The 18849-nt window shown below is 41.7% G+C and overlaps 1 protein-coding gene across 5 annotated transcripts in view; it reads left to right on the forward strand.

Moving 5' to 3' along the window:
* scn8ab (sodium channel, voltage gated, type VIII, alpha subunit b) overlaps positions 1 to 18849 on the forward strand; it is a 132303-nt gene that overhangs the window by 57255 nt on the left and 56199 nt on the right. For all 5 annotated transcript variants that reach the window (XM_058403487.1, XM_058403486.1, XM_058403490.1 and 2 more), the window contains 3 exons: positions 604 to 924; positions 7424 to 7556; positions 7637 to 7875. In XM_058403487.1, coding sequence (XP_058259470.1) covers positions 604 to 924; positions 7424 to 7556; positions 7637 to 7875 — 693 coding nt within the window. The remainder of the gene's footprint in view (positions 1 to 603; positions 925 to 7423; positions 7557 to 7636; positions 7876 to 18849) is intronic.

The raw sequence follows: 18849 nt of genomic DNA on the forward strand, positions 1-18849 counted from the left end.
CATTCTGCTCTATCAGTGAATTTCAGTGAGCAGCTAAACACTCTGCAGCATCACTCATTTTCATCCACAACTCTGTGTCACATCAGCACTTCAGATTCTCTTTTACCAGTTTGTTCTGTGAGATGACATGCTGCGTATTTTAGCTAATTATCTAACATGAGTTTTTGTGTTTAGAAGATGATCGTTCTTTAATGGACAAACAGCTTGAAATAAAAAACAAAAAAATATAATTTTATAATAATCCAGATCTAATCAGCTCTAAGAGAGAGAAACATGTTGACTGTTTGGCATATATAATCATGATCATGAGAGTAAAATCTTTTTAGTAAAAAGTTTTAAAATTTTATTTGTAGGAAATCCACAGTACAGGATTGTTGATGCTCTTGTTTTTGTATGCAGTTGTATGGCTTGTTTTTTTTAAAGCTTTAGGAATTAAAATTCTATATAAATATTAATCACATGAAGTGATTATTTCAGTCCTCAATATAAACAAAGTTCCTAGATGTTCAAAATTACTGTCTAACATTAAACATGATGTTTTTTTTTCCCTATAATGATGTTTGTATGTGTGTGTATGTGTGTGTGTGTGTGTGTGTGTGTTAGTCTTTGTTAAGCATACCCGGCTCCCCCTTCATGTCCCGCCATAACAGTCGCAGCTCCATCTTCAGCTTTAAGGGACGTCCTCGTGACGTCGGCTCAGAGAATGAGTTTGCGGACGACGAGCACAGCACAGTGGAAGAGAGCGAAGACCGCCGAGGTTCCCTCTTCATCCCGTACCGACGCAACAGCTACAGCGGTTACAGCCAGGGCTCCTCGCGCATCAACCCGCTGGCGCCACATACAGGCTGCAAGAGGAACAGCACGGTGGACTGCAACGGCGTGGTGTCTCTGATCGGGCCCGGGCCTGGGCGCCTGCTGCCTGAGGTGAAAATAGATAAAGCAGCCTCTGACGACAGTGTAAGGACGTCCACAGGGGGAGTTTAAAGTTTAGGCATGACACCGGCGGCCCACCTGTATCCCGATCCCGCATTTTGACCGATTTCCATCCTGCCTTTCTGCTATCTCAGCTTCTATTCTGGTTTCTCTCTTCTATCCCTGTGCTCACACCAGCAGTGATGAGACATGAGAAGACATGGCAGCAAAAACTTGTCAGAATGTACGATATGAGGGACGAGGGAAAGTTGAGCTCGGTTTTAACGAGGTGATACGAGCCAGGGATTTGTCTCTCCTTATTTTCGGTTCCTGTAAGAAATTTGTTCCTGAATCAAGTTGCTATGTGGCGCGGTGTAGTAACATAGTTTAGGTGAATAAAACAGCGTGTGAGTTTTCACCATAAACACACGGCGATGTTCAAGTGAAAGAAGTGTTTTTGGTTTCGTTTACACAGTTTCATTAAGAATGTTTGTGTTTTTAGTTGGAAAAACCTACTCTCTGGGTCCGTGTTGGGCTACTGATCACAAGGTTGTGAGTTTGAATCCCATCACCATCCAGCTCTTGTTGGTCCCCTTAGCCAAGGCACTTAACCTCAGGAGTATATAAGAGATCATTGTGGCTCTGGAGGAAGAAGAGCATCTGCAGTAAATGTGTAGGTTCTCTGGCCATGTTGCTTTAGCTGGATGCTACCGAGGGCACATGGAAACAGCAGTAAAGATAAAGGAAGTGAGATAAAACATCGCTGTTGGTGTGAATGCAGGGTTACGTTACCCCCAGACTCCCGATGTGCTGTTCTGACCCGGTGTAATAAAGTCCCTTATGGCTCATCTCTTCATTTCCAACAGATTTCTCTCCTTTCCCCACATGTCTACTTTTTAAAGATAACAGAGTTTAAACCAACGCTGTCATTTTTATCCCGCTCTCTAAACTATCACCATCTAACTATATTATAAAGTCCACCATTTTACTCCTGCTCCTGCTCTCCCTCTCCTCTCCTTCACTTCAGAACCAGTCTACTGTCTCTGTCCTCTTTTTTCTGGCCTGGACTCGTCTCTCCCCTCCTCCAGGTTACACATGATGCAGCAGAAACCTCTCCTAAGCTTCCCAGTAACAACATGTTCCTCATTGTAGTTAGCATGATAGACTGACTTCCTTAAACTCTCTGCCCAGGCTTTACCTTTATAATCTTCTCTGATTGAGGCATGATCTCAGGCCCAGTTTCCACACCACCACCACCCCCACCACCACCACCACACTGGTGACCATCTGTAACCCAGAAGCTCCGTCTAGTTTCTGTATGGACACATGGAGATTTCTCATAGAGTGTAACAAATTAAAACATACGCAAAATTCAATAGCCACACAGACCAGTTCTCTCTCTCTCTCTCTCTTCCTCTCTCTCTCTCTCTCTCTCTCTCTATCAATCTATCTATAAGAATATCAATCACCTTAATGATCAGTAAACTAATATAAAACTGGTTACAGATGGAGGTGTGTGTTGGTGTGTGTGTGCGTGTGTTTGTGTGTGTGTTGGAGGCGGGGCCTAAAAGTGATTGTATTAACCTCCTATTTTTCCTGTGTGCATGTTCATGCATGTCGACTGTGTGTTTGGACAGTGGAGTCAAATCATTTGTCAGCGTGTACAATCTGGCAACCGGACGCTGGATAATGAGTGTGAGTGAAGGGTGATGAGTGTAGGGTGTAGGGTGATGAGTGTAGGGTGTAGGGTGATGAGTGTAGGGTGTAGAGTGTAGGGGTGATGAGTGTAGGGTGAAATGAAGGGTGATGACTGTAGGGTGTAGGGTGATGAGTGTGAGTGAAGGGTGGTGAGTGAAGGGTGAAATGAAGGGTGATGAGTGTAGGGTGTAGGGTGATGAGTGTGAGTGAAGGGTGATGAGTGAAGGGTGAAATGAAGGGTGATGAGTGTAGGGTGTAGGGTGATGAGTGTAGGGTGATGAGTGTAGGGTGATGAGTGTAGGGTGAAGGGTGATGAGTGTAAGGTGAAGGGTGATGAGTGTAGGGTGATGAGCGTAGGGCGATGAGTGTAAGGTGAAGGGTGATGATTGTAGGGTGATGAGTGTAGGGTGAAGGGTGATGAGTGTAGGGTGATGAGCATAGGGTGATGAGTGTAAGGTGAAGGGTGATGAGTGTAGGGTGTAGGGTGATGAGTGAAGGGTGATGAGTGTAGAGTGTAGGGTGAAGGGTGATGAGTGTAGGGTGAAGGGTGATGAGTGTAGGGTGAAGGGTGATGAGTGAAGGGTGATGAGTGTAGGGTGAAGGGTGATGAGTGTAGGGTGATGAGTGTAGGGTGAAGGGTGATGAGTGTAGGGTGTAGAGTGATGAGCATAGGGTGATGAGTGTAAGGTGAAGGGTGAAGGGTGATGAGTGAAGGGTGATGAGTGTAGGGTGATGAGTGTAGGGTGAAGGGTGATGAGTGAAGGGTGATGAGTGTAGGGTGAAGGGTGATGAGTGTAGGGTGATGAGTGTAGGGTGTAGGGTGATGAGCGTAGGGTGATGAGTGTAAGGTGAAGGGTGAAGGGTGATGAGTGAAGGGTGATGAGTGTAGGGTGAAGGGTGATGAGTGTAGGGTGATGAGTGTAGGGTGAAGGGTGATGAGTGTAGGGTGATGAGTGTAAGGTGAAGGGTGATGAGTGTAGGGTGATGAGTGTAGGGTGTAGGGTGATGAGCGTAGGGTGATGAGTGTAAGGTGAAGGGTGATGAGTGTAGGGTGTAGGGTGAAGAGTGTAGGCTGTAGGGTGATGAGTGTAAGGTGAAGGGTGATGAGTGAAGGGTGATGAGTGTAGGGTGTAGGGTGATGAGTGTAGGGTGATGAGTGATGAGTGAAGGGTGATGAGTGTAGGGTGATGAGTGTAAGGTGAAGGGAGATGAGTGTAGGGTGATGAGTGTAGGGTGATGAGTGTAGGGTGTAGGGTGATGAGCATAGGGTGATGAGTGTAGGGTGATGAGTGTAGGGTGAAGGGTGATGAGTGTAAGGTGTAGGGTGATGAGTGTAGGGTGATGAGTGTAGGGTGTAGGGTGATGAGCGTAGGGTGATGAGTGTAAGGTGAAGGGTGAAGGGTGATGAGTGAAGGGTGATGAGTGTAGGGTGAAGGGTGATGAGTGTAGGGTGAAGGGTGATGAGTGTAGGGTGTAGGGTGATGAGTGTAGGGTGATGAGTGTAAGGTGAAGGGTGATGAGTGTAGAGTGTAGGGTGATGAGTGTAGGGTGTAGGGTGATGAGCGTAGGGTGATGAGTGTAAGGTGAAGGGTGAAGGGTGATGAGTGAAGGGTGATGAGTGTAGGGTGAAGGGTGATGAGTGTAGGGTGATGAGTGTAGGGTGAAGGGTGATGAGTGTAGGGTGATGAGTGTAAGGTGAAGGGTGATGAGTGTAGGGTGATGAGTGTAGGGTGTAGGGTGATGAGCGTAGGGTGATGAGTGTAAGGTGAAGGGTGATGAGTGTAGGGTGTAGGGTGAAGAGTGTAGGCTGTAGGGTGATGAGTGTAAGGTGAAGGGTGATGAGTGAAGGGTGATGAGTGTAGGGTGTAGGGTGATGAGTGTAGGGTGATGAGTGATGAGTGAAGGGTGATGAGTGTAGGGTGATGAGTGTAAGGTGAAGGGAGATGAGTGTAGGGTGATGAGTGTAGGGTGATGAGTGTAGGGTGTAGGGTGATGAGCATAGGGTGATGAGTGTAGGGTGATGAGTGTAGGGTGAAGGGTGATGAGTGTAAGGTGTAGGGTGATGAGTGTAGGGTGATGAGTGTAGGGTGTAGGGTGATGAGCGTAGGGTGATGAGTGTAAGGTGAAGGGTGAAGGGTGATGAGTGAAGGGTGATGAGTGTAGGGTGAAGGGTGATGAGTGTAGGGTGTAGGGTGATGAGCGTAGGGTGATGAGTGTAAGGTGAAGGGTGAAGGGTGATGAGTGAAGGGTGATGAGTGTAGGGTGAAGGGTGATGAGTGTAGGGTGAAGGGTGATGAGTGTAGGGTGTAGGGTGATGAGTGTAGGGTGATGAGTGTAAGGTGAAGGGTGATGAGTGTAGGGTGTAGGGTGATGAGCGTAGGGTGATGAGTGTAAGGTGAAGGGTGATGAGTGTAGGGTGTAGGGTGATGAGTGAAGGGTGATGAGTGTAGAGTGTAGGGTGAAGGGTGATGAGTGTAGGGTGATGAGTGTAGGGTGATGAGTGTAGGGTGAAGGGTGATGAGTGTAGGGTGAAGGGTGATGAGTGTAGGGTGATGAGTGTAAGGTGAAGGGTGATGAGTGTAGGGTGATGAGTGTAGGGTGTAGGGTGATGAGTGTAGGATGTAGGGTGATGAGTGAAGGGTGTAGGGTGATGAGTGAAGGGTGATGAGTGTAGGGTGAAGGGTGATGAGTGTAGGGTGTAGGGTGATGAGTGAAGGGTGATGAGTGTAGGGTGAAGGGTGATGAGTGAAGGGTGATGAGTGTAGGATGTAGGGTGATGAGTGTAGGGTGAAGGGTGATGAGTGTAGGGTGATGAGTGAAGGGTGTAGGGTGATGAGTGAAGGGTGATGAGTGAAGGGTGATGAGTGTAGGGTGATGAGTGTAAGGTGATGAGTGAAGGGTGATGAGTGTAAGGTGAAGGGGTGATGAGTGTAGGGTGATGAGTGTAGGGTGAAGGGTGATGAGTGTAGGGTGATGAGTGTAGCGTGTAGGGGTGATGAGTGTAGGGTGATGAGTGTAGGGTGATGAGTGTAGGGTGTAGGGTGATGAGTGAATGGTGTAGGGTGATGAGTGTAGGGTGATGAGTGAAGGGTGATGAGTGTAGGGTGATGAGTGTAAGGTGATGAGTGAAGGGTGATGAGTGTAAGGTGAAAGGGTGATGAGTGTAGGGTGATGAGTGTAGGGTGAAGGGTGATGAGTGTAGGGTGTTGAGTGTAAGGTGAAGGGTGATGAGTGTAGGGTGTAGGGTGATGAGTGTAGGGTGAAGGGTGATGAGTGTAGGGTGTAGGGTGATGAGCGTAGGGTTATGAGTGTAAGGTGAAGGGTGATGAGTGTAGGGTGTAGGGTGATGAGTGTAGGGTGATGAGTGAAGGGTGATGAGTGTAGGGTGATGAGTGTAAGGTGAAGGGTGATGAGTGTAGGGTGTAGGGTGATGAGTGTAAGGTGAAGCGTGATGAGTGTAGGGTGTAGGGTGATGAGTGTAGGCTGTAGGGTGATGAGTGTAAGGTGAAGGGTGATGAGTGAAGGGTGATGAGTGTAGGGTGATGAGTGTAAGGTGAAGGGAGATGAGTGTAGGGTGATGAGTGTAGGGTGTAGGGTGATGAGCATAGGGTGATGAGTGTAGGGTGATGAGTGTAGGGTGAAGGGTGATGAGTGTAAGGTGTAGGGTGATGAGTGTAGGGTGATGAGTGTAGGGTGTAGGGTGATGAGTGTAGGGTGATGAGTGTAGGGTGATGAGTGTAGGGTGTAGGGTGATGAGCATAGGGTGATGAGTGTAGGGTGATGAGTGTAGGGTGAAGGGTGATGAGTGTAAGGTGTAGGGTGATGAGTGTAGGGTGATGAGTGTAGGGTGATGAGTGTAGGGTGAAGGGTGATGAGTGTAAGGTGAAGGGTGATGAGTGTAAGGTGAAGGGTGATGAGTGTAGGGTGATGAGTGTAGGGTGATGAGTGTAGGGTGAAAGGTGATGAGTGTGGGACATAGTCTGTCTAATGTTGAGGTAGAAATGAGCAGCAGGAAAGGAGAAGTGTTTGGGACAGAAGGACAGAAATGTAGAAAATTGTGATTTTTTTGTGGGAAAAATTAAGAATTGGTTTTAATTGAACAGAAAGTTAAGAAACGGTTTTATTCATCACAGAAACGTTTCAGCCTCTGTTACCGCTATGTGTTCTTTTAATCATTTATTATAGTAATGCTTATTATTTTACTTTTAATTTCTTTTTAAATTTCATTTGTTTATAGACGTTTATGACTTTTATTTGTTTAATCATTTGGAGATCATTAATCATTTATATTATCTTTATATATTTATCAGTGTTACAAATTTTGTACTTTGGTTAGTTTTCTTTCATTAATAATTTCTATTTATGTATTTTTTAAAGCAGTTTTAAGTTAGATTTAATTTTTGTTACAGTTTTAGTTTTTGTTATTTATACTAAAATAAATCCAAACAAATTGATAATAAAGTTAATTAATAATAATAATAATAATAATAATTATTATTGTTATTATTGTAGTTATTATTAATATTGTTTTTGTTTTGTTGTTGTTGTAGATATAAATAATGTGACAGATTCTGTAGGTTGTGTATGATGAGGATTATCAGGAAGGTGAAGTTTGGGTCAGGTGTGTGGTCAGCAGCTTCATGATGGACAGAGTTGTGTGTTTTGTTGTGATGAAGAAGATGCAGGTGAATCTCATGCTGTCCTTCAGTTTAATGTTGTGTGTATGTGTGTGTGTGTGTGTGTGTATGTGTGTGATTGTGTGTATATGTGTGTGTGTTTTTGCCACTTCCTCATTCCTCCGTCTTGTGTCCAGACGACTGAGGTGGACATGAAGAGGAAACACTCAGGATCTCTCATGGTGTCTGTGGACCAGCTGAACACGTCGTTCGGACGTAAAGAGCGAGCCAACAGCGTGATGACGGTCATCACTAACACTCTGGTGGAAGGTACGTCACCTTCACTCAGCTCAGCGGATTCGTTCTGCCTCTGATTATAACCCAGTGTTTCTGTGCTGTTCCTCACACAGAGCTGGAGGAGTCTCAGAGGAAGTGTCCTCCATGCTGGTACAAGTTTGCCAACACGTTTCTGATCTGGGAATGTTGTCCACTCTGGCTGAAAATTAAGGAGATTGTCAACCTGATTGTCATGGACCCCTTTGTGGATTTGGCCATTACTATATGTATTGTACTGAACACCGTATTCATGGCGATGGAGCACTACCCCATGACCCTGCAGTTTCAGGAGGTCCTGTATGTAGGAAATCTGGTGAGTCCCATCACAATGGAAGTATTCTCTCAGAGACCTGGTTATGTTCATTTTAATAAAGAAACAGAACATACACGGGCATACACACGCAAAACTAAAAAGTCACAATGAAATGATTTTAATTTGATTTATAACGAGTGAGTGAGATGGTGGTGATGGAAAAACTCCCTCAGACGACACAAGGAAGAAACCTGGAGAGGAACCAGACTGAAACCTCATCCTTATCTGGGTGACACCAGAGAGTGGGATTATAAATCATAATGTTGTGTAGTGAAGGCTGTATAATGTTGTGTAGTGAAGTCTGTGTAATGTTGTGTAGTGAAGTCTGTGTAATGTTGTGTAGTGAAGTCTGTGTAATGTTGTGTAGTGAAGTCTGTGTAATGTTGTGTAGTGAAGTCTGTGTAATGTTGTGTAGTGAAGTCTGTGTAATGTTGTGTAGTGAAGGCTGTATAATGTTGTGTAGTGAAGTCTGTGTAATGTTGTGTAGTGAAGGCTGGATAATGTTGTGTAGTGAAGGCTGTGTAATGTTGTGTAGTGAAGGCTGTGTAATGTTGTGTAGTGATGGCTGTGTAATGTTGTGTAGTGAAGGCTGTGTAATGTTGTGTAGTGAAGGCTGTGTAATGTTGTGTAGTGAAGTCTGTGTAATGTTGTGTAGTGAAGGCTGTGTAATGTTGTGTAGTGAAGGCTGTGTAATGTTGTGTAGTGAAGTCTGTGTAATGTTGTGTAGTGAAGTCTGTGTAATGTTGTGTAGTGAAGGCTGGATAATGTTGTGTAGTGAAGGCTGTGTAATGTTGTGTAGTGCAAGCTGTGTAATGTTGTGTAGTGAAGGCTGTGTAATGTTGTGTAGTGAAGGCTGTGTAATGTTGTGTAGTGAAGTCTGTGTAACATTGTGTAGTGAAGTCTGTGTAATGTTGTGTAGTGAAGGCTGTGTAATGTTGTGTAGTGAAGGCTGTGTAATGTTGTGTAGTGCAACCTGTGTAATGTTGTGTAGTGAAGTCTGTATAACATTGTGTAGTGAAGTCTGTGTAATGTTGTGTAGTGAAGGCTGTGTAACTTTGTGTATTGAAGTCTGTATAATGTTGTGTAGTGAAGGCTGTGTAACATTGTGTATTGAAGTCTGTATAATGTTGTGTAGTGAAGGCTGTGTAACATTGTGTATTGAAGTCTGTATAATGTTGTGTAGTGAAGTCTGTGTAATGTTGTGTATTGAAGTCTGTATAATGTTGTGTAGTGAAGTCTGTGTAATGTTGTGTATTGAAGTCTGTATAATGTTGTGTAGTGAAGTCTGTGTAATGTTGTGTAGTGAAGGCTGTGTAACATTGTGTAGTGAAGGCTGTGTAATGTTGTGTAGTGAAGGCTGTGTAATGTTGTGTAGTGATGGCTGTGTAATGTTGTGTAGTGAAGGCTGTGTAATGTTGTGTAGTGAAGTCTGTGTAAAATTGTGTAGTGAAGTCTGTGTAATGTTGTGTAGTGAAGTCTGTATAATGTTGTGTAGTGAAGGCTGTGTAACATTGTGTAGTGAAGGCTGTGTAATGTTGTGTAGTGAAGGCTGTGTAATGTTGTGTAGTGATGGCTGTGTAATGTTGTGTAGTGAAGGCTGTGTAATGTTGTGTAGTGAAGTCTGTGTAACATTGTGTAGTGAAGGCTGTGTAATGTTGTGTAGTGAAGGCTGTGTAACATTGTGTAGTGAAGTCTGTGTAATGTTGTGTAGTGATGGTTGTGTAATGTTGTGTAGTGAAGTCTGTGTAATGTTGTGTAGTGATGGTTGTGTAATGTTGTGTAGTGAAGTCTGTATAATGTTGTGTAGTGAAGTCTGTGTAATGTTGTGTAGTGAAGGCTGTGTAATGTTGTGTAGTGAAGGCTGTGTAACATTGTGTAGTGAAGGCTGTGTAATGTTGTGTAGTGAAGGCTGTATAATGTTGTGTAGTGAAGTCTGTGTAATGTTGTGTAGTGATGGTTGTGTAATGTTGTGTAGTGAAGTCTGTGTAATGTTGTGTAGTGATGGTTGTGTAATGTTGTGTAGTAAAGGCTGTGTAATGTTGTGTAGTGAAGGCTGTGTAATGTTGTGTAGTGAAGGCTGTATAATGTTGTGTAGTGATGGTTGTGTAATGTTGTGTAGTGAAGGCTGTGTAACATTGTGTAGTGAAGTCTGTGTAATGTTGTGTAGTGAAGGCTGTATAATGTTGTGTAGTGATGGTTGTGTAATGTTGTGTAGTGAAGGCTGTGTAATGTTGTGTAGTGAAGGCTGTATAATGTTGTGTAGTGATGGTTGTGTAATGTTGCGTAGTGAAGGCTGTGTAATGTTGTGTAGTGAAGGCTGTGCAACATTGTGTATTGAAGTCTGTATAATGTTGTGTAGTGAAGTCTGTGTAATGTTGTGTAGTGAAGGCTGTGTAACATTGTGTAGTGAAGGCTGTGTAATGTTGTGTAGTGAAGGCTGTGTAACATTGTGTAGTGAAGGCTGTGTAATGTTGTGTAGTGAAGGCTGTGTAACATTGTGTATTGAAGTCTGTATAATGTTGTGTAGTGAAGGCTGTGTAATGTTGTGTAGTGAAGTCTGTGTAATGTTGTGTAGTGAAGTCTGTGTAATGTTGTGTAGTGAAGGCTGTATAATGTTGTGTAGTGAAGTCTGTGTAATGTTGTGTATTGAAGGCTGTATAATGTTGTGTAGAGATGGTTGTGTAATGTTGTGTAGTGAAGTCTGTGTAATGTTGTGTAGTGATGGTTGTGTAATGTTGTGTAGTGAAGGCTGTGTAATGTTGTGTAGTGAAGGCTGTGTAACATTGTGTATTGAAGGCTGTATAATGTTGTGTAGTGAAGGCTGTGTAACATTGTGTATTGAAGTCTGTATAATGTTGTGTAGTGAAGGCTGTGCAACATTGTGTATTGAAGTCTGTATAATGTTGTGTAGTGAAGTCTGTGTAATGTTGTGTAGTGAAGGCTGTGTAATGTTGTGTAGTGAAGGCTGTGTAACATTGTGTATTGAAGTCTGTATAATGTTGTGTAGTGAAGGCTGTGTAATGTTGTGTAGTGAAGTCTGTGTAATGTTGTGTAGTGAAGGTTGTGTAATGTTGTGTAGTGAAGTCTGTATAATGTTGTGTAGTGAAGGCTGTATAATGTTGTGTAGTGAAGTCTGTGTAATGTTGTGTATTGAAGGCTGTATAATGTTGTGTAGAGATGGTTGTGTAATGTTGTGTAGTGAAGTCTGTGTAATGTTGTGTAGTGAAGTCTGTGTAATGTTGTGTAGTGAAGGCTGTGTAATGTTGTGTAGTGAAGTCTGTGTAACATTGTGTAGTGAAGGCTGTATAATGTTGTGTAGTGAAGGCTGTGTAATGTTGTGTAGTGAAGGCTGTGTAACATTGTGTATTGAAGTCTGTATAATGTTGTGTAGTGAAGTCTGTGTAATGTTGTGTAGTGAAGTCTGTGTAATGTTGTGTAGTGAAGGTTGTGTAATGTTGTGTAGTGAAGTCTGTATAATGTTGTGTAGTGAATTCTGTGTAATGTTGTGTAGTGAAGTCTGTGTAATGTTGTGTAGTGAAGGCTGTGTAACATTGTGTAGTGAAGGCTGTGTAATGTTGTGTAGTGAAGGCTGTGTAATGTTGTGTAGTGAAGTCTGTGTAAAATTGTGTAGTGAAGTCTGTGTAATGTTGTGTAGTGAAGTCTGTATAATGTTGTGTAGTGAAGTCTGTGTAATGTTGTGTAGTGAAGGCTGTGTAATGTTGTGTAGTGAAGGCTGTGTAATGTTGTGTACTGAAGGCTGTGTAATGTTGTGTAGTGAAGGCTGTGTAATGTTGTGTAGTGAAGGCTGTGTAATGTTATGTAGTGAAGTCTGTGTAATGTTGTGTAGTGAAGGCTGTGTAATGTTGTGTAGTGAAGGCTGTGTAATGTTGTGTACTGAAGGCTGTGTAATGTTGTGTAGTGAAGGCTGTGTAATGTTGTGTACTGAAGGCTGTGTAATGTTGTGTAGTGAAGGCTGTGTAATGTTGTGTATTGAAGTCTGTATAATGTTATGTAGTGAAGTCTGTGTAATGTTGTGTAGTGAAGGCTGTGTAATGTTGTGTAGTGAAGGCTGTGTAACATTGTGTAGTGAAGGCTGTGTAATGTTGTGTAGTGAAGTCTGTGTAATGTTGTGTAGTGAAGGCTGTGTAATGTTGTGTAGTGAAGGCTGTGTAACATTGTGTATTGAAGTCTGTATAATGTTGTGTAGTGAAGGCTGTGTAATGTTGTGTAGTGAAGGCTGTGTAATGTTGTGTAGTGAAGTCTGTGTAATGTTGTGTAGTGAAGTCTGTGTAATGTTGTGTAGTGAAGTCTGTGTAATGTTGTGTAGTGAAGGCTGTGTAATGTTGTGTAGTGATGGCTGTGTAATGTTGTGTAGTGAAGTCTGTGTAATGTTGTGTAGTGAAGGCTGTATAATGTTGTGTAGTGAAGGCTGTGTAATGTTGTGTAGTGAAGGCTGTGTAACATTGTGTAGTGAAGGCTGTGTAATGTTGTGTAGTGAAGGCTGTGTAACGTTGTGTAGTGATGGCTGTGTAATTCTGTGTAGTGAAGGCTGTGTAATGTTGTGTAGTGAAGTCTGTATAATGTTGTGTAGTGAAGGCTGTGTAATGTTGTGTAGTGAAGTCTGTGTAATGTTGTGTAGTTAAGGCTGTATAATGTTGTGTAGTGAAGTCTGTGTAATGTTGTGCAGTGAAGTCTGTATAATGTTGTGTAGTGAAGGCTGTGTAATGTTGTGTAGTGAAGTCTGTGTAATGTTGTGTAGTGAAGGCTGTGTAATGTTGTGTAGTGAAGTCTGTGTAATGTTGTGTAGTGAAGTCTGTGTAACATTGTGTAGTGAAGTCTGTGTAACATTGTGTAGTGAAGGCTGTGTAACATTGTGTAGTGAAGGCTGTGTAATGTGTAGTGAAGTCTGTATAACATTGTGTAGTGAAGTCTGTGTAATGTTGTGTAGTGAAGTCTGTGTAATGTTGTGTAGTGAAGGCTGTGTAATGTTGTGTAGTGAAGGCTGTGTAATGTTGTGTAGTGAAGGCTGTGTAACATTGTGTATTGAAGTCTGTATAATGTTGTGTAGTGAAGGCTGTGTAATGTTGTGTAGTGAAGTCTGTGTAATGTTGTGTAGTGAAGGCTGTGTAATGTTGTGTAGTGAAGGCTGTGTAATGTTGTGTAGTGAAGGCTGTATAATGTTGTGTAGTGAAGTCTGTGTAATGTTGTGTATTGAAGGCTGTATAATGTTGTGTAGAGATGGTTGTGTAATGTTGTGTAGTGAAGTCTGTGTAATGTTGTGTAGTGATGGTTGTGTAATGTTGTGTAGTGAAGGCTGTGTAATGTTGTGTAGTGAAGGTTTTGAAACATTGTGTGGTGAAGGCTGTGTAATGTTGTGTACTGAAGGCTGTGTAATGTTGTGTAGTGACGGCTGTGTAATGTTGTGTAGTGAAGGTTGTGTAATGTTGTGTAGTGAAGTCTGTATAATGTTGTGTAGTGAAGGCTGTGTAATGTTGTGTAGTGAAGTCTGTGTAATGTTGTGTAGTTAAGGCTGTATAATGTTGTGTAGTGAAGTCTGTGTAATGTTGTGTAGTGAAGTCTGTGTAATGTTGTGTAGTGAAGGCTGTGTAATGTTGTGTAGTGAAATCTGTGTAATGTTGTGTAGTGAAGGCTGTGTAACATTGTGTAGTGAAGGCTGTGTAATGTTGTGTAGTGAAGTCTGTATAACATTGTGTAGTGAAGTCTGTGTAATGTTGTGTAGTGAAGGCTGTGTAACATTGTGTAGTGAAGGCTGTGTAATGTTGTGTAGTGAAGTCTGTATAACATTGTGTAGTGAAGTCTGTGTAATGTTGTGTAGTGAAGGCTGTGTAATGTTGTGTAGTGAAGGCTGTGTAACATTGTGTAGTGAAGGCTGTGTAATGTTGTGTAGTGAAGGCTGTGTAACATTGTGTATTGAAGTCTGTATAATGTTGTGTAGTGAAGGCTGTGTAATGTTGTGTAGTGAAGTCTGTGTAATGTTGTGTAGTGAAGGTTGTGTAATGTTGTGTAGTGAAGTCTGTATAATGTTGTGTAGTGAAGGCTGTGTAATGTTGTGTAGTGAAGTCTGTGTAATGTTGTGTAGTGATGGTTGTGTAATGTTGTGTAGTGAAGGCTGTGTAACATTGTGTAGGGAAGGCTGTGTAATTTTGTGTAGTGAAGGCTGTGTAATGTTGTGTAGTGAAGGCTGTGTAATGTTGTGTAGTGAAGGCTGTGTAACATTGTGTAGTGAAGGCTGTGTAATGTTGTGTAGTGAAGGTTGTGTAATGTTGTGTGGTGAAGGCTGTATAATGTTGTGTAGTGAAGGTTGTGTAATGTTGTGTGGTGAAGGCTGTGTAATGTTGTGTACTGAAGGCTGTGTAATGTTGTGTAGTGACGGCTGTGTAATGTTGTGTAGTGAAGGTTGTGTAATGTTGTGTAGTGAAGTCTGTATAATGTTGTGTAGTGAAGGCTGTGTAATGTTGTGTAGTGAAGTCTGTGTAATGTTGTGTAGTTAAGGCTGTATAATGTTGTGTAGTGAAGTCTGTGTAATGTTGTGTAGTGAAGTCTGTGTAATGTTGTGTAGTGAAGGCTGTGTAATGTTGTGTAGTGAAATCTGTGTAATGTTGTGTAGTGAAGGCTGTGTAACATTGTGTAGTGAAGGCTGTGTAATGTTGTGTAGTGAAGTCTGTATAACATTGTGTAGTGAAGTCTGTGTAATGTTGTGTAGTGAAGGCTGTGTAACATTGTGTAGTGAAGGCTGTGTAATTTTGTGTAGTGAAGGCTGTGTAATGTTGTGTAGTGAAGGCTGTGTAATGTTGTGTAGTGAAGGCTGTGTAATGTTGTGTAGTGAAGGTTTTGAAACATTGTTTGGTGAAGGCTGTGTAATGTTGTGTACTGAAGGCTGTGTAATGTTGTGTAGTGACGGCTGTGTAATGTTGTGTAGTGAAGGTTGTGTAATGTTGTGTAGTGAATTCTGTGTAATGTTGTGTAGTGAAGTCTGTGTAATGTTGTGTAGTGAAGTCTGTGTAATGTTGTGTAGTTAAGGCTGTATAATGTTGTGTAGTGAAGTCTGTGTAATGTTTTGTAGTGAAGTCTGTGTAATGTTGTGTAGTGAAGGCTGTGTAATGTTGTGTAGTGAAGTCTGTGTAATGTTGTGTAGTGAAGGCTGTGTAATGTTGTGTAGTGAAGGCTGTGTAATGTTGTGTAGTGAAGTCTGTGTAATGTTGTGTAGTGAAGTCTGTGTAATGTTGTGTAGTGAAGGCTGTGTAACATTGTGTAGTGAAGGCTGTGTAATGTTGTGTAGTGAAGTCTGTGTAATGTTGTGTAGTGAAGTCTGTGTAATGTTGTGTAGTGAAGGCTGTATAATGTTGTGTAGTGAAGGCTGTATAATGTTGTGTAGTGAAGTCTGTGTAATGTTGTGTAGTGAAGTCTGTGTAATGTTGTGTAGTGAAGGCTGTGTAATGTGTAGTGAAGGCTGTACAATGTTGTGTAGTGATGGTTGTGTAATGTTGTGTAGTGAAGGCTGTGTAACATTGTGTAGTGAAGGCTGTGTAATGTTGTGTAGTGAAGGCTGTGTAATGTTGTGTAGTGAAGGCTGTGTAATGTTGTGTACTGAAGGCTGTGTAATGTTGTGTAGTGACGGCTGTGTAATGTTGTGTAGTGAAGGTTTTGTAACATTGTGTAGTGAAGGCTGTGTAATGTTGTGTACTGAAAGCTGTGTAATGTTGTGTAGTGATGGCTGTGTAATGTTGTGTAGTGAAGGTTGTGTAATGTTGTGTAGTGAAGTCTGTATAATGTTGTGTAGTGAAGGCTGTGTAATGTTGTGTAGTGAAGTCTGTGTAATGTTGTGCAGTGAAGTCTGTATAATGTTGTGTAGTGAAGGCTGTGTAATGTTGTGTAGTGAAGTCTGTGTAATGTTGTGTAGTGAAGGCTGTATAATGTTGTGTAGTGAAGTCTGTATAATGTTGTGTAGTGAAGGCTGTGTAATGTTGTGTAGTGAAGGCTGTGTAATGTTGTGTAGTGAAGTCTGTATAATGTTGTGTAGTGAAGGCTGTATAATGTTGTGTAGTGAAGTCTGTGTAATGTTGTGTAGTGAAGTCTGTGTAATGTTGTGTAGTGAAGGCTGTGTAATGTTGTGTAGTGAAGTCTGTGTAATGTTGTGTAGTGAAGGCTGTGTAATGTTGTGTAGTGAAGTCTGTGTAATGTTGTGTAGTGAAGTCTGTATAATGTTGTGTAGTGAAGGCTGTGTAATGTTGTGTAGTGAAGGCTGTGTAATGTTGTGTAGTGAAGTCTGTATAATGTTGTGTAGTGAAGGCTGTGTAATGTTGTGTAGTGAAGGCTGTGTAATGTTGTGTAGTGAAGTCTGTATAATGTTGTGTATTGAAGTCTGTATAGTGTTGTGTAGTGAAGTCTGTATAATGTTGTGTAGTGAAGGCTGTATAATGTTGTGTAGTGAAGTCTGTATAATGTTGTGTAGTGAAGGCTGTGTAATGTTGTGTAGTGAAGTCTGTATAATGTTGTGTAGTGAAGGCTGTGTAATGTTGTGTAGTGAAGGCTGTGTAATGTTGTGTAGTGAAGGCTGTGTAACGTTGTGTAGTGATGGCTGTGTAATTCTGTGTAGTGAAGGCTGTGTAACATTGTGTGGTTAAGGTTGTGTAATGTTGTGTAGTGAAGGCTGTATAATGTTGTGTAGTGAAGTCTGTATAATGTTGTGTAGTGAAGGCTGTGTAATGTTGTGTAGTGAAGTCTGTATAATGTTGTGTAGTGAAGGCTGTGTAATGTTGTGTAGTGAAGGCTGTGTAACGTTGTGTAGTGATGGCTGTGTAATTCTGTGTAGTGAAGGCTGTGTAACATTGTGTGGTTAAGGCTGTGTAATGTTGTGTAGTGAAGGTTGTGTAACATTGTGTAGTGAAGGCTGTGTAATGTGTAATGTTGTGTACTGAATGCTGTGTAATGTTGTGTAGTGATGGCTGTGTAATGTTGTGTAGTGAAGGTTGTGTAATGTTGTGAAGTGAAAGCTGTGTTATGTGTAATGTTGTGTAGTGAAGTCTGTGTAATGTTGTGTAGTGAAGGTTGTGTAATGTTGTGTAGTGAAGGCTGTGTAATGTTGTGTAGTGAAGTCTGTGTAATGTTGTGTAGTGAAGGCTGTATAATGTTGTGTAGTGAAGGCTGTATAATGTTGTGTAGTGAAGTCTGTATAATGTTGTGTACTGAAGGCTGTGTAATGTTGTGTAGTGACGGCTGTGTAATGTTGTGTAGTGAAGGTTGTGTAATGTTGTGCAGTGAAGTCTGTATAATGTTGTGTAGTGAAGGTTGTGTAATGTTGTGTAGTGAAGGTTGTGTAATGTTGTGCAGTGAAGTCTGTATAATGTTGTGTAGTGAAGGTTGTGTAATGTTGTGTAGTGAAGGTTTTGTAACATTGTGTAGTGAAGGTTGTGTAATGTTGTGCAGTGAAGTCTGTATAATGTTGTGTAGTGAAGGTTGTGTAATGTTGTGTAGTGAAGGTTGTGTGACAGTGTAGTGAAGTCTGTGTAATGTTGTGTAGTGAAGGCTGTGTAATGTTGTGTAGTGAAGGCTGTGTAATGTTGTGTAGTGAAGTCTGTATAATGTTGTGTAGTGAAGTCTGTATAATGTTGTGTAGTGAAGTCTGTATTATGTTGTGTAGTGAAGGCTGTGTAATGTTGTGTAGTGAAGGCTGTGTAATGTTGTGTAGTGAAGGCTGTGTAACGTTGTGTAGTGATGGCTGTGTAATTCTGTGTAGTGAAGGCTGTGTAACATTGTGTGGTTAAGGCTGTGTAATGTTGTGTAGTGAAGGTTGTGTAACATTGTGTAGTGAAGGCTGTGTAATGTGTAATGTTGTGTACTGAATGCTGTGTAATGTTGTGTAGTGATGGCTGTGTTATGTGTAATGTTGTGTACTGAATGCTGTGTAATGTTGTGTAGTGATGGCTGTGTAATGTTGTGTAGTGAAGGTTGTGTAATGTTGTGAAGTGAAGGCTGTGTGATGTGTAATGTTGTGTAGTGATGGTTGTGTAATGTTGTGTAGTGAAGGCTGTTTAATGTTGTGTAGTGAAGTCTGTATAATGTTGTGTAGTGAAGGCTGTGTAATGTTGTGTACTGAAGGCTGTGTAATGTTGTGTAGTGACGGCTGTGTAATGTTGTGTAGTGAAGGCTGTGTAATGTTGTGTAGTGAAGGCTGTATAATGTTGTGCAGTGAAGGCTGTGTAATGTTGTGTACTGAAGGCTGTCTAATGTTGTGTAGTGAAGGCTGTATAATGTTGTGTAGTGAAGGCTGTATAATGTTGTGTAGTGAAGGCTGTGTAATGTTGTGTAGTGAAGTCTGTGTAATGTTGTGTAGTGAAGGCTGTGTAATGTTGTGTAGTGAAGGTTGTGTGACAGTGTAGTGAAGTCTGTGTAATGTTGTGTAGTGAAGGCTGTGTAATGTTGTGTAGTGAAGGCTGTGTAATGTTGTGTAGTGAAGTCTGTATAATGTTGTGTAGTGAAGTCTGTATAATGTTGTGTAGTGAAGTCTGTATTATGTTGTGTAGTGAAGGCTGTGTAATGTTGTGTAGTGAAGGCTGTGTAATGTTGTGTAGTGAAGGCTGTGTAACGTTGTGTAGTGATGGCTGTGTAATTCTGTGTAGTGAAGGCTGTGTAACATTGTGTGGTTAAGGCTGTGTAATGTTGTGTAGTGAAGGTTGTGTAACATTGTGTAGTGAAGGCTGTGTAATGTGTAATGTTGTGTACTGAATGCTGTGTAATGTTGTGTAGTGATGGCTGTGTTATGTGTAATGTTGTGTACTGAATGCTGTGTAATGTTGTGTAGTGATGGCTGTGTAATGTTGTGTAGTGAAGGTTGTGTAATGTTGTGAAGTGAAGGCTGTGTAATGTGTAATGTTGTGTAGTGAAGTCTGTGTAATGTTGTGTAGTGAAGGTTGTGTAATGTTGTGTAGTGAAGGCTGTGTAATGTTGTGTAGT

Source organism: Hemibagrus wyckioides, linkage group LG11, assembly GCF_019097595.1.
Source record: "Hemibagrus wyckioides isolate EC202008001 linkage group LG11, SWU_Hwy_1.0, whole genome shotgun sequence".
In the NCBI taxonomy this organism is placed as follows: domain Eukaryota; kingdom Metazoa; phylum Chordata; class Actinopteri; order Siluriformes; family Bagridae; genus Hemibagrus; species Hemibagrus wyckioides.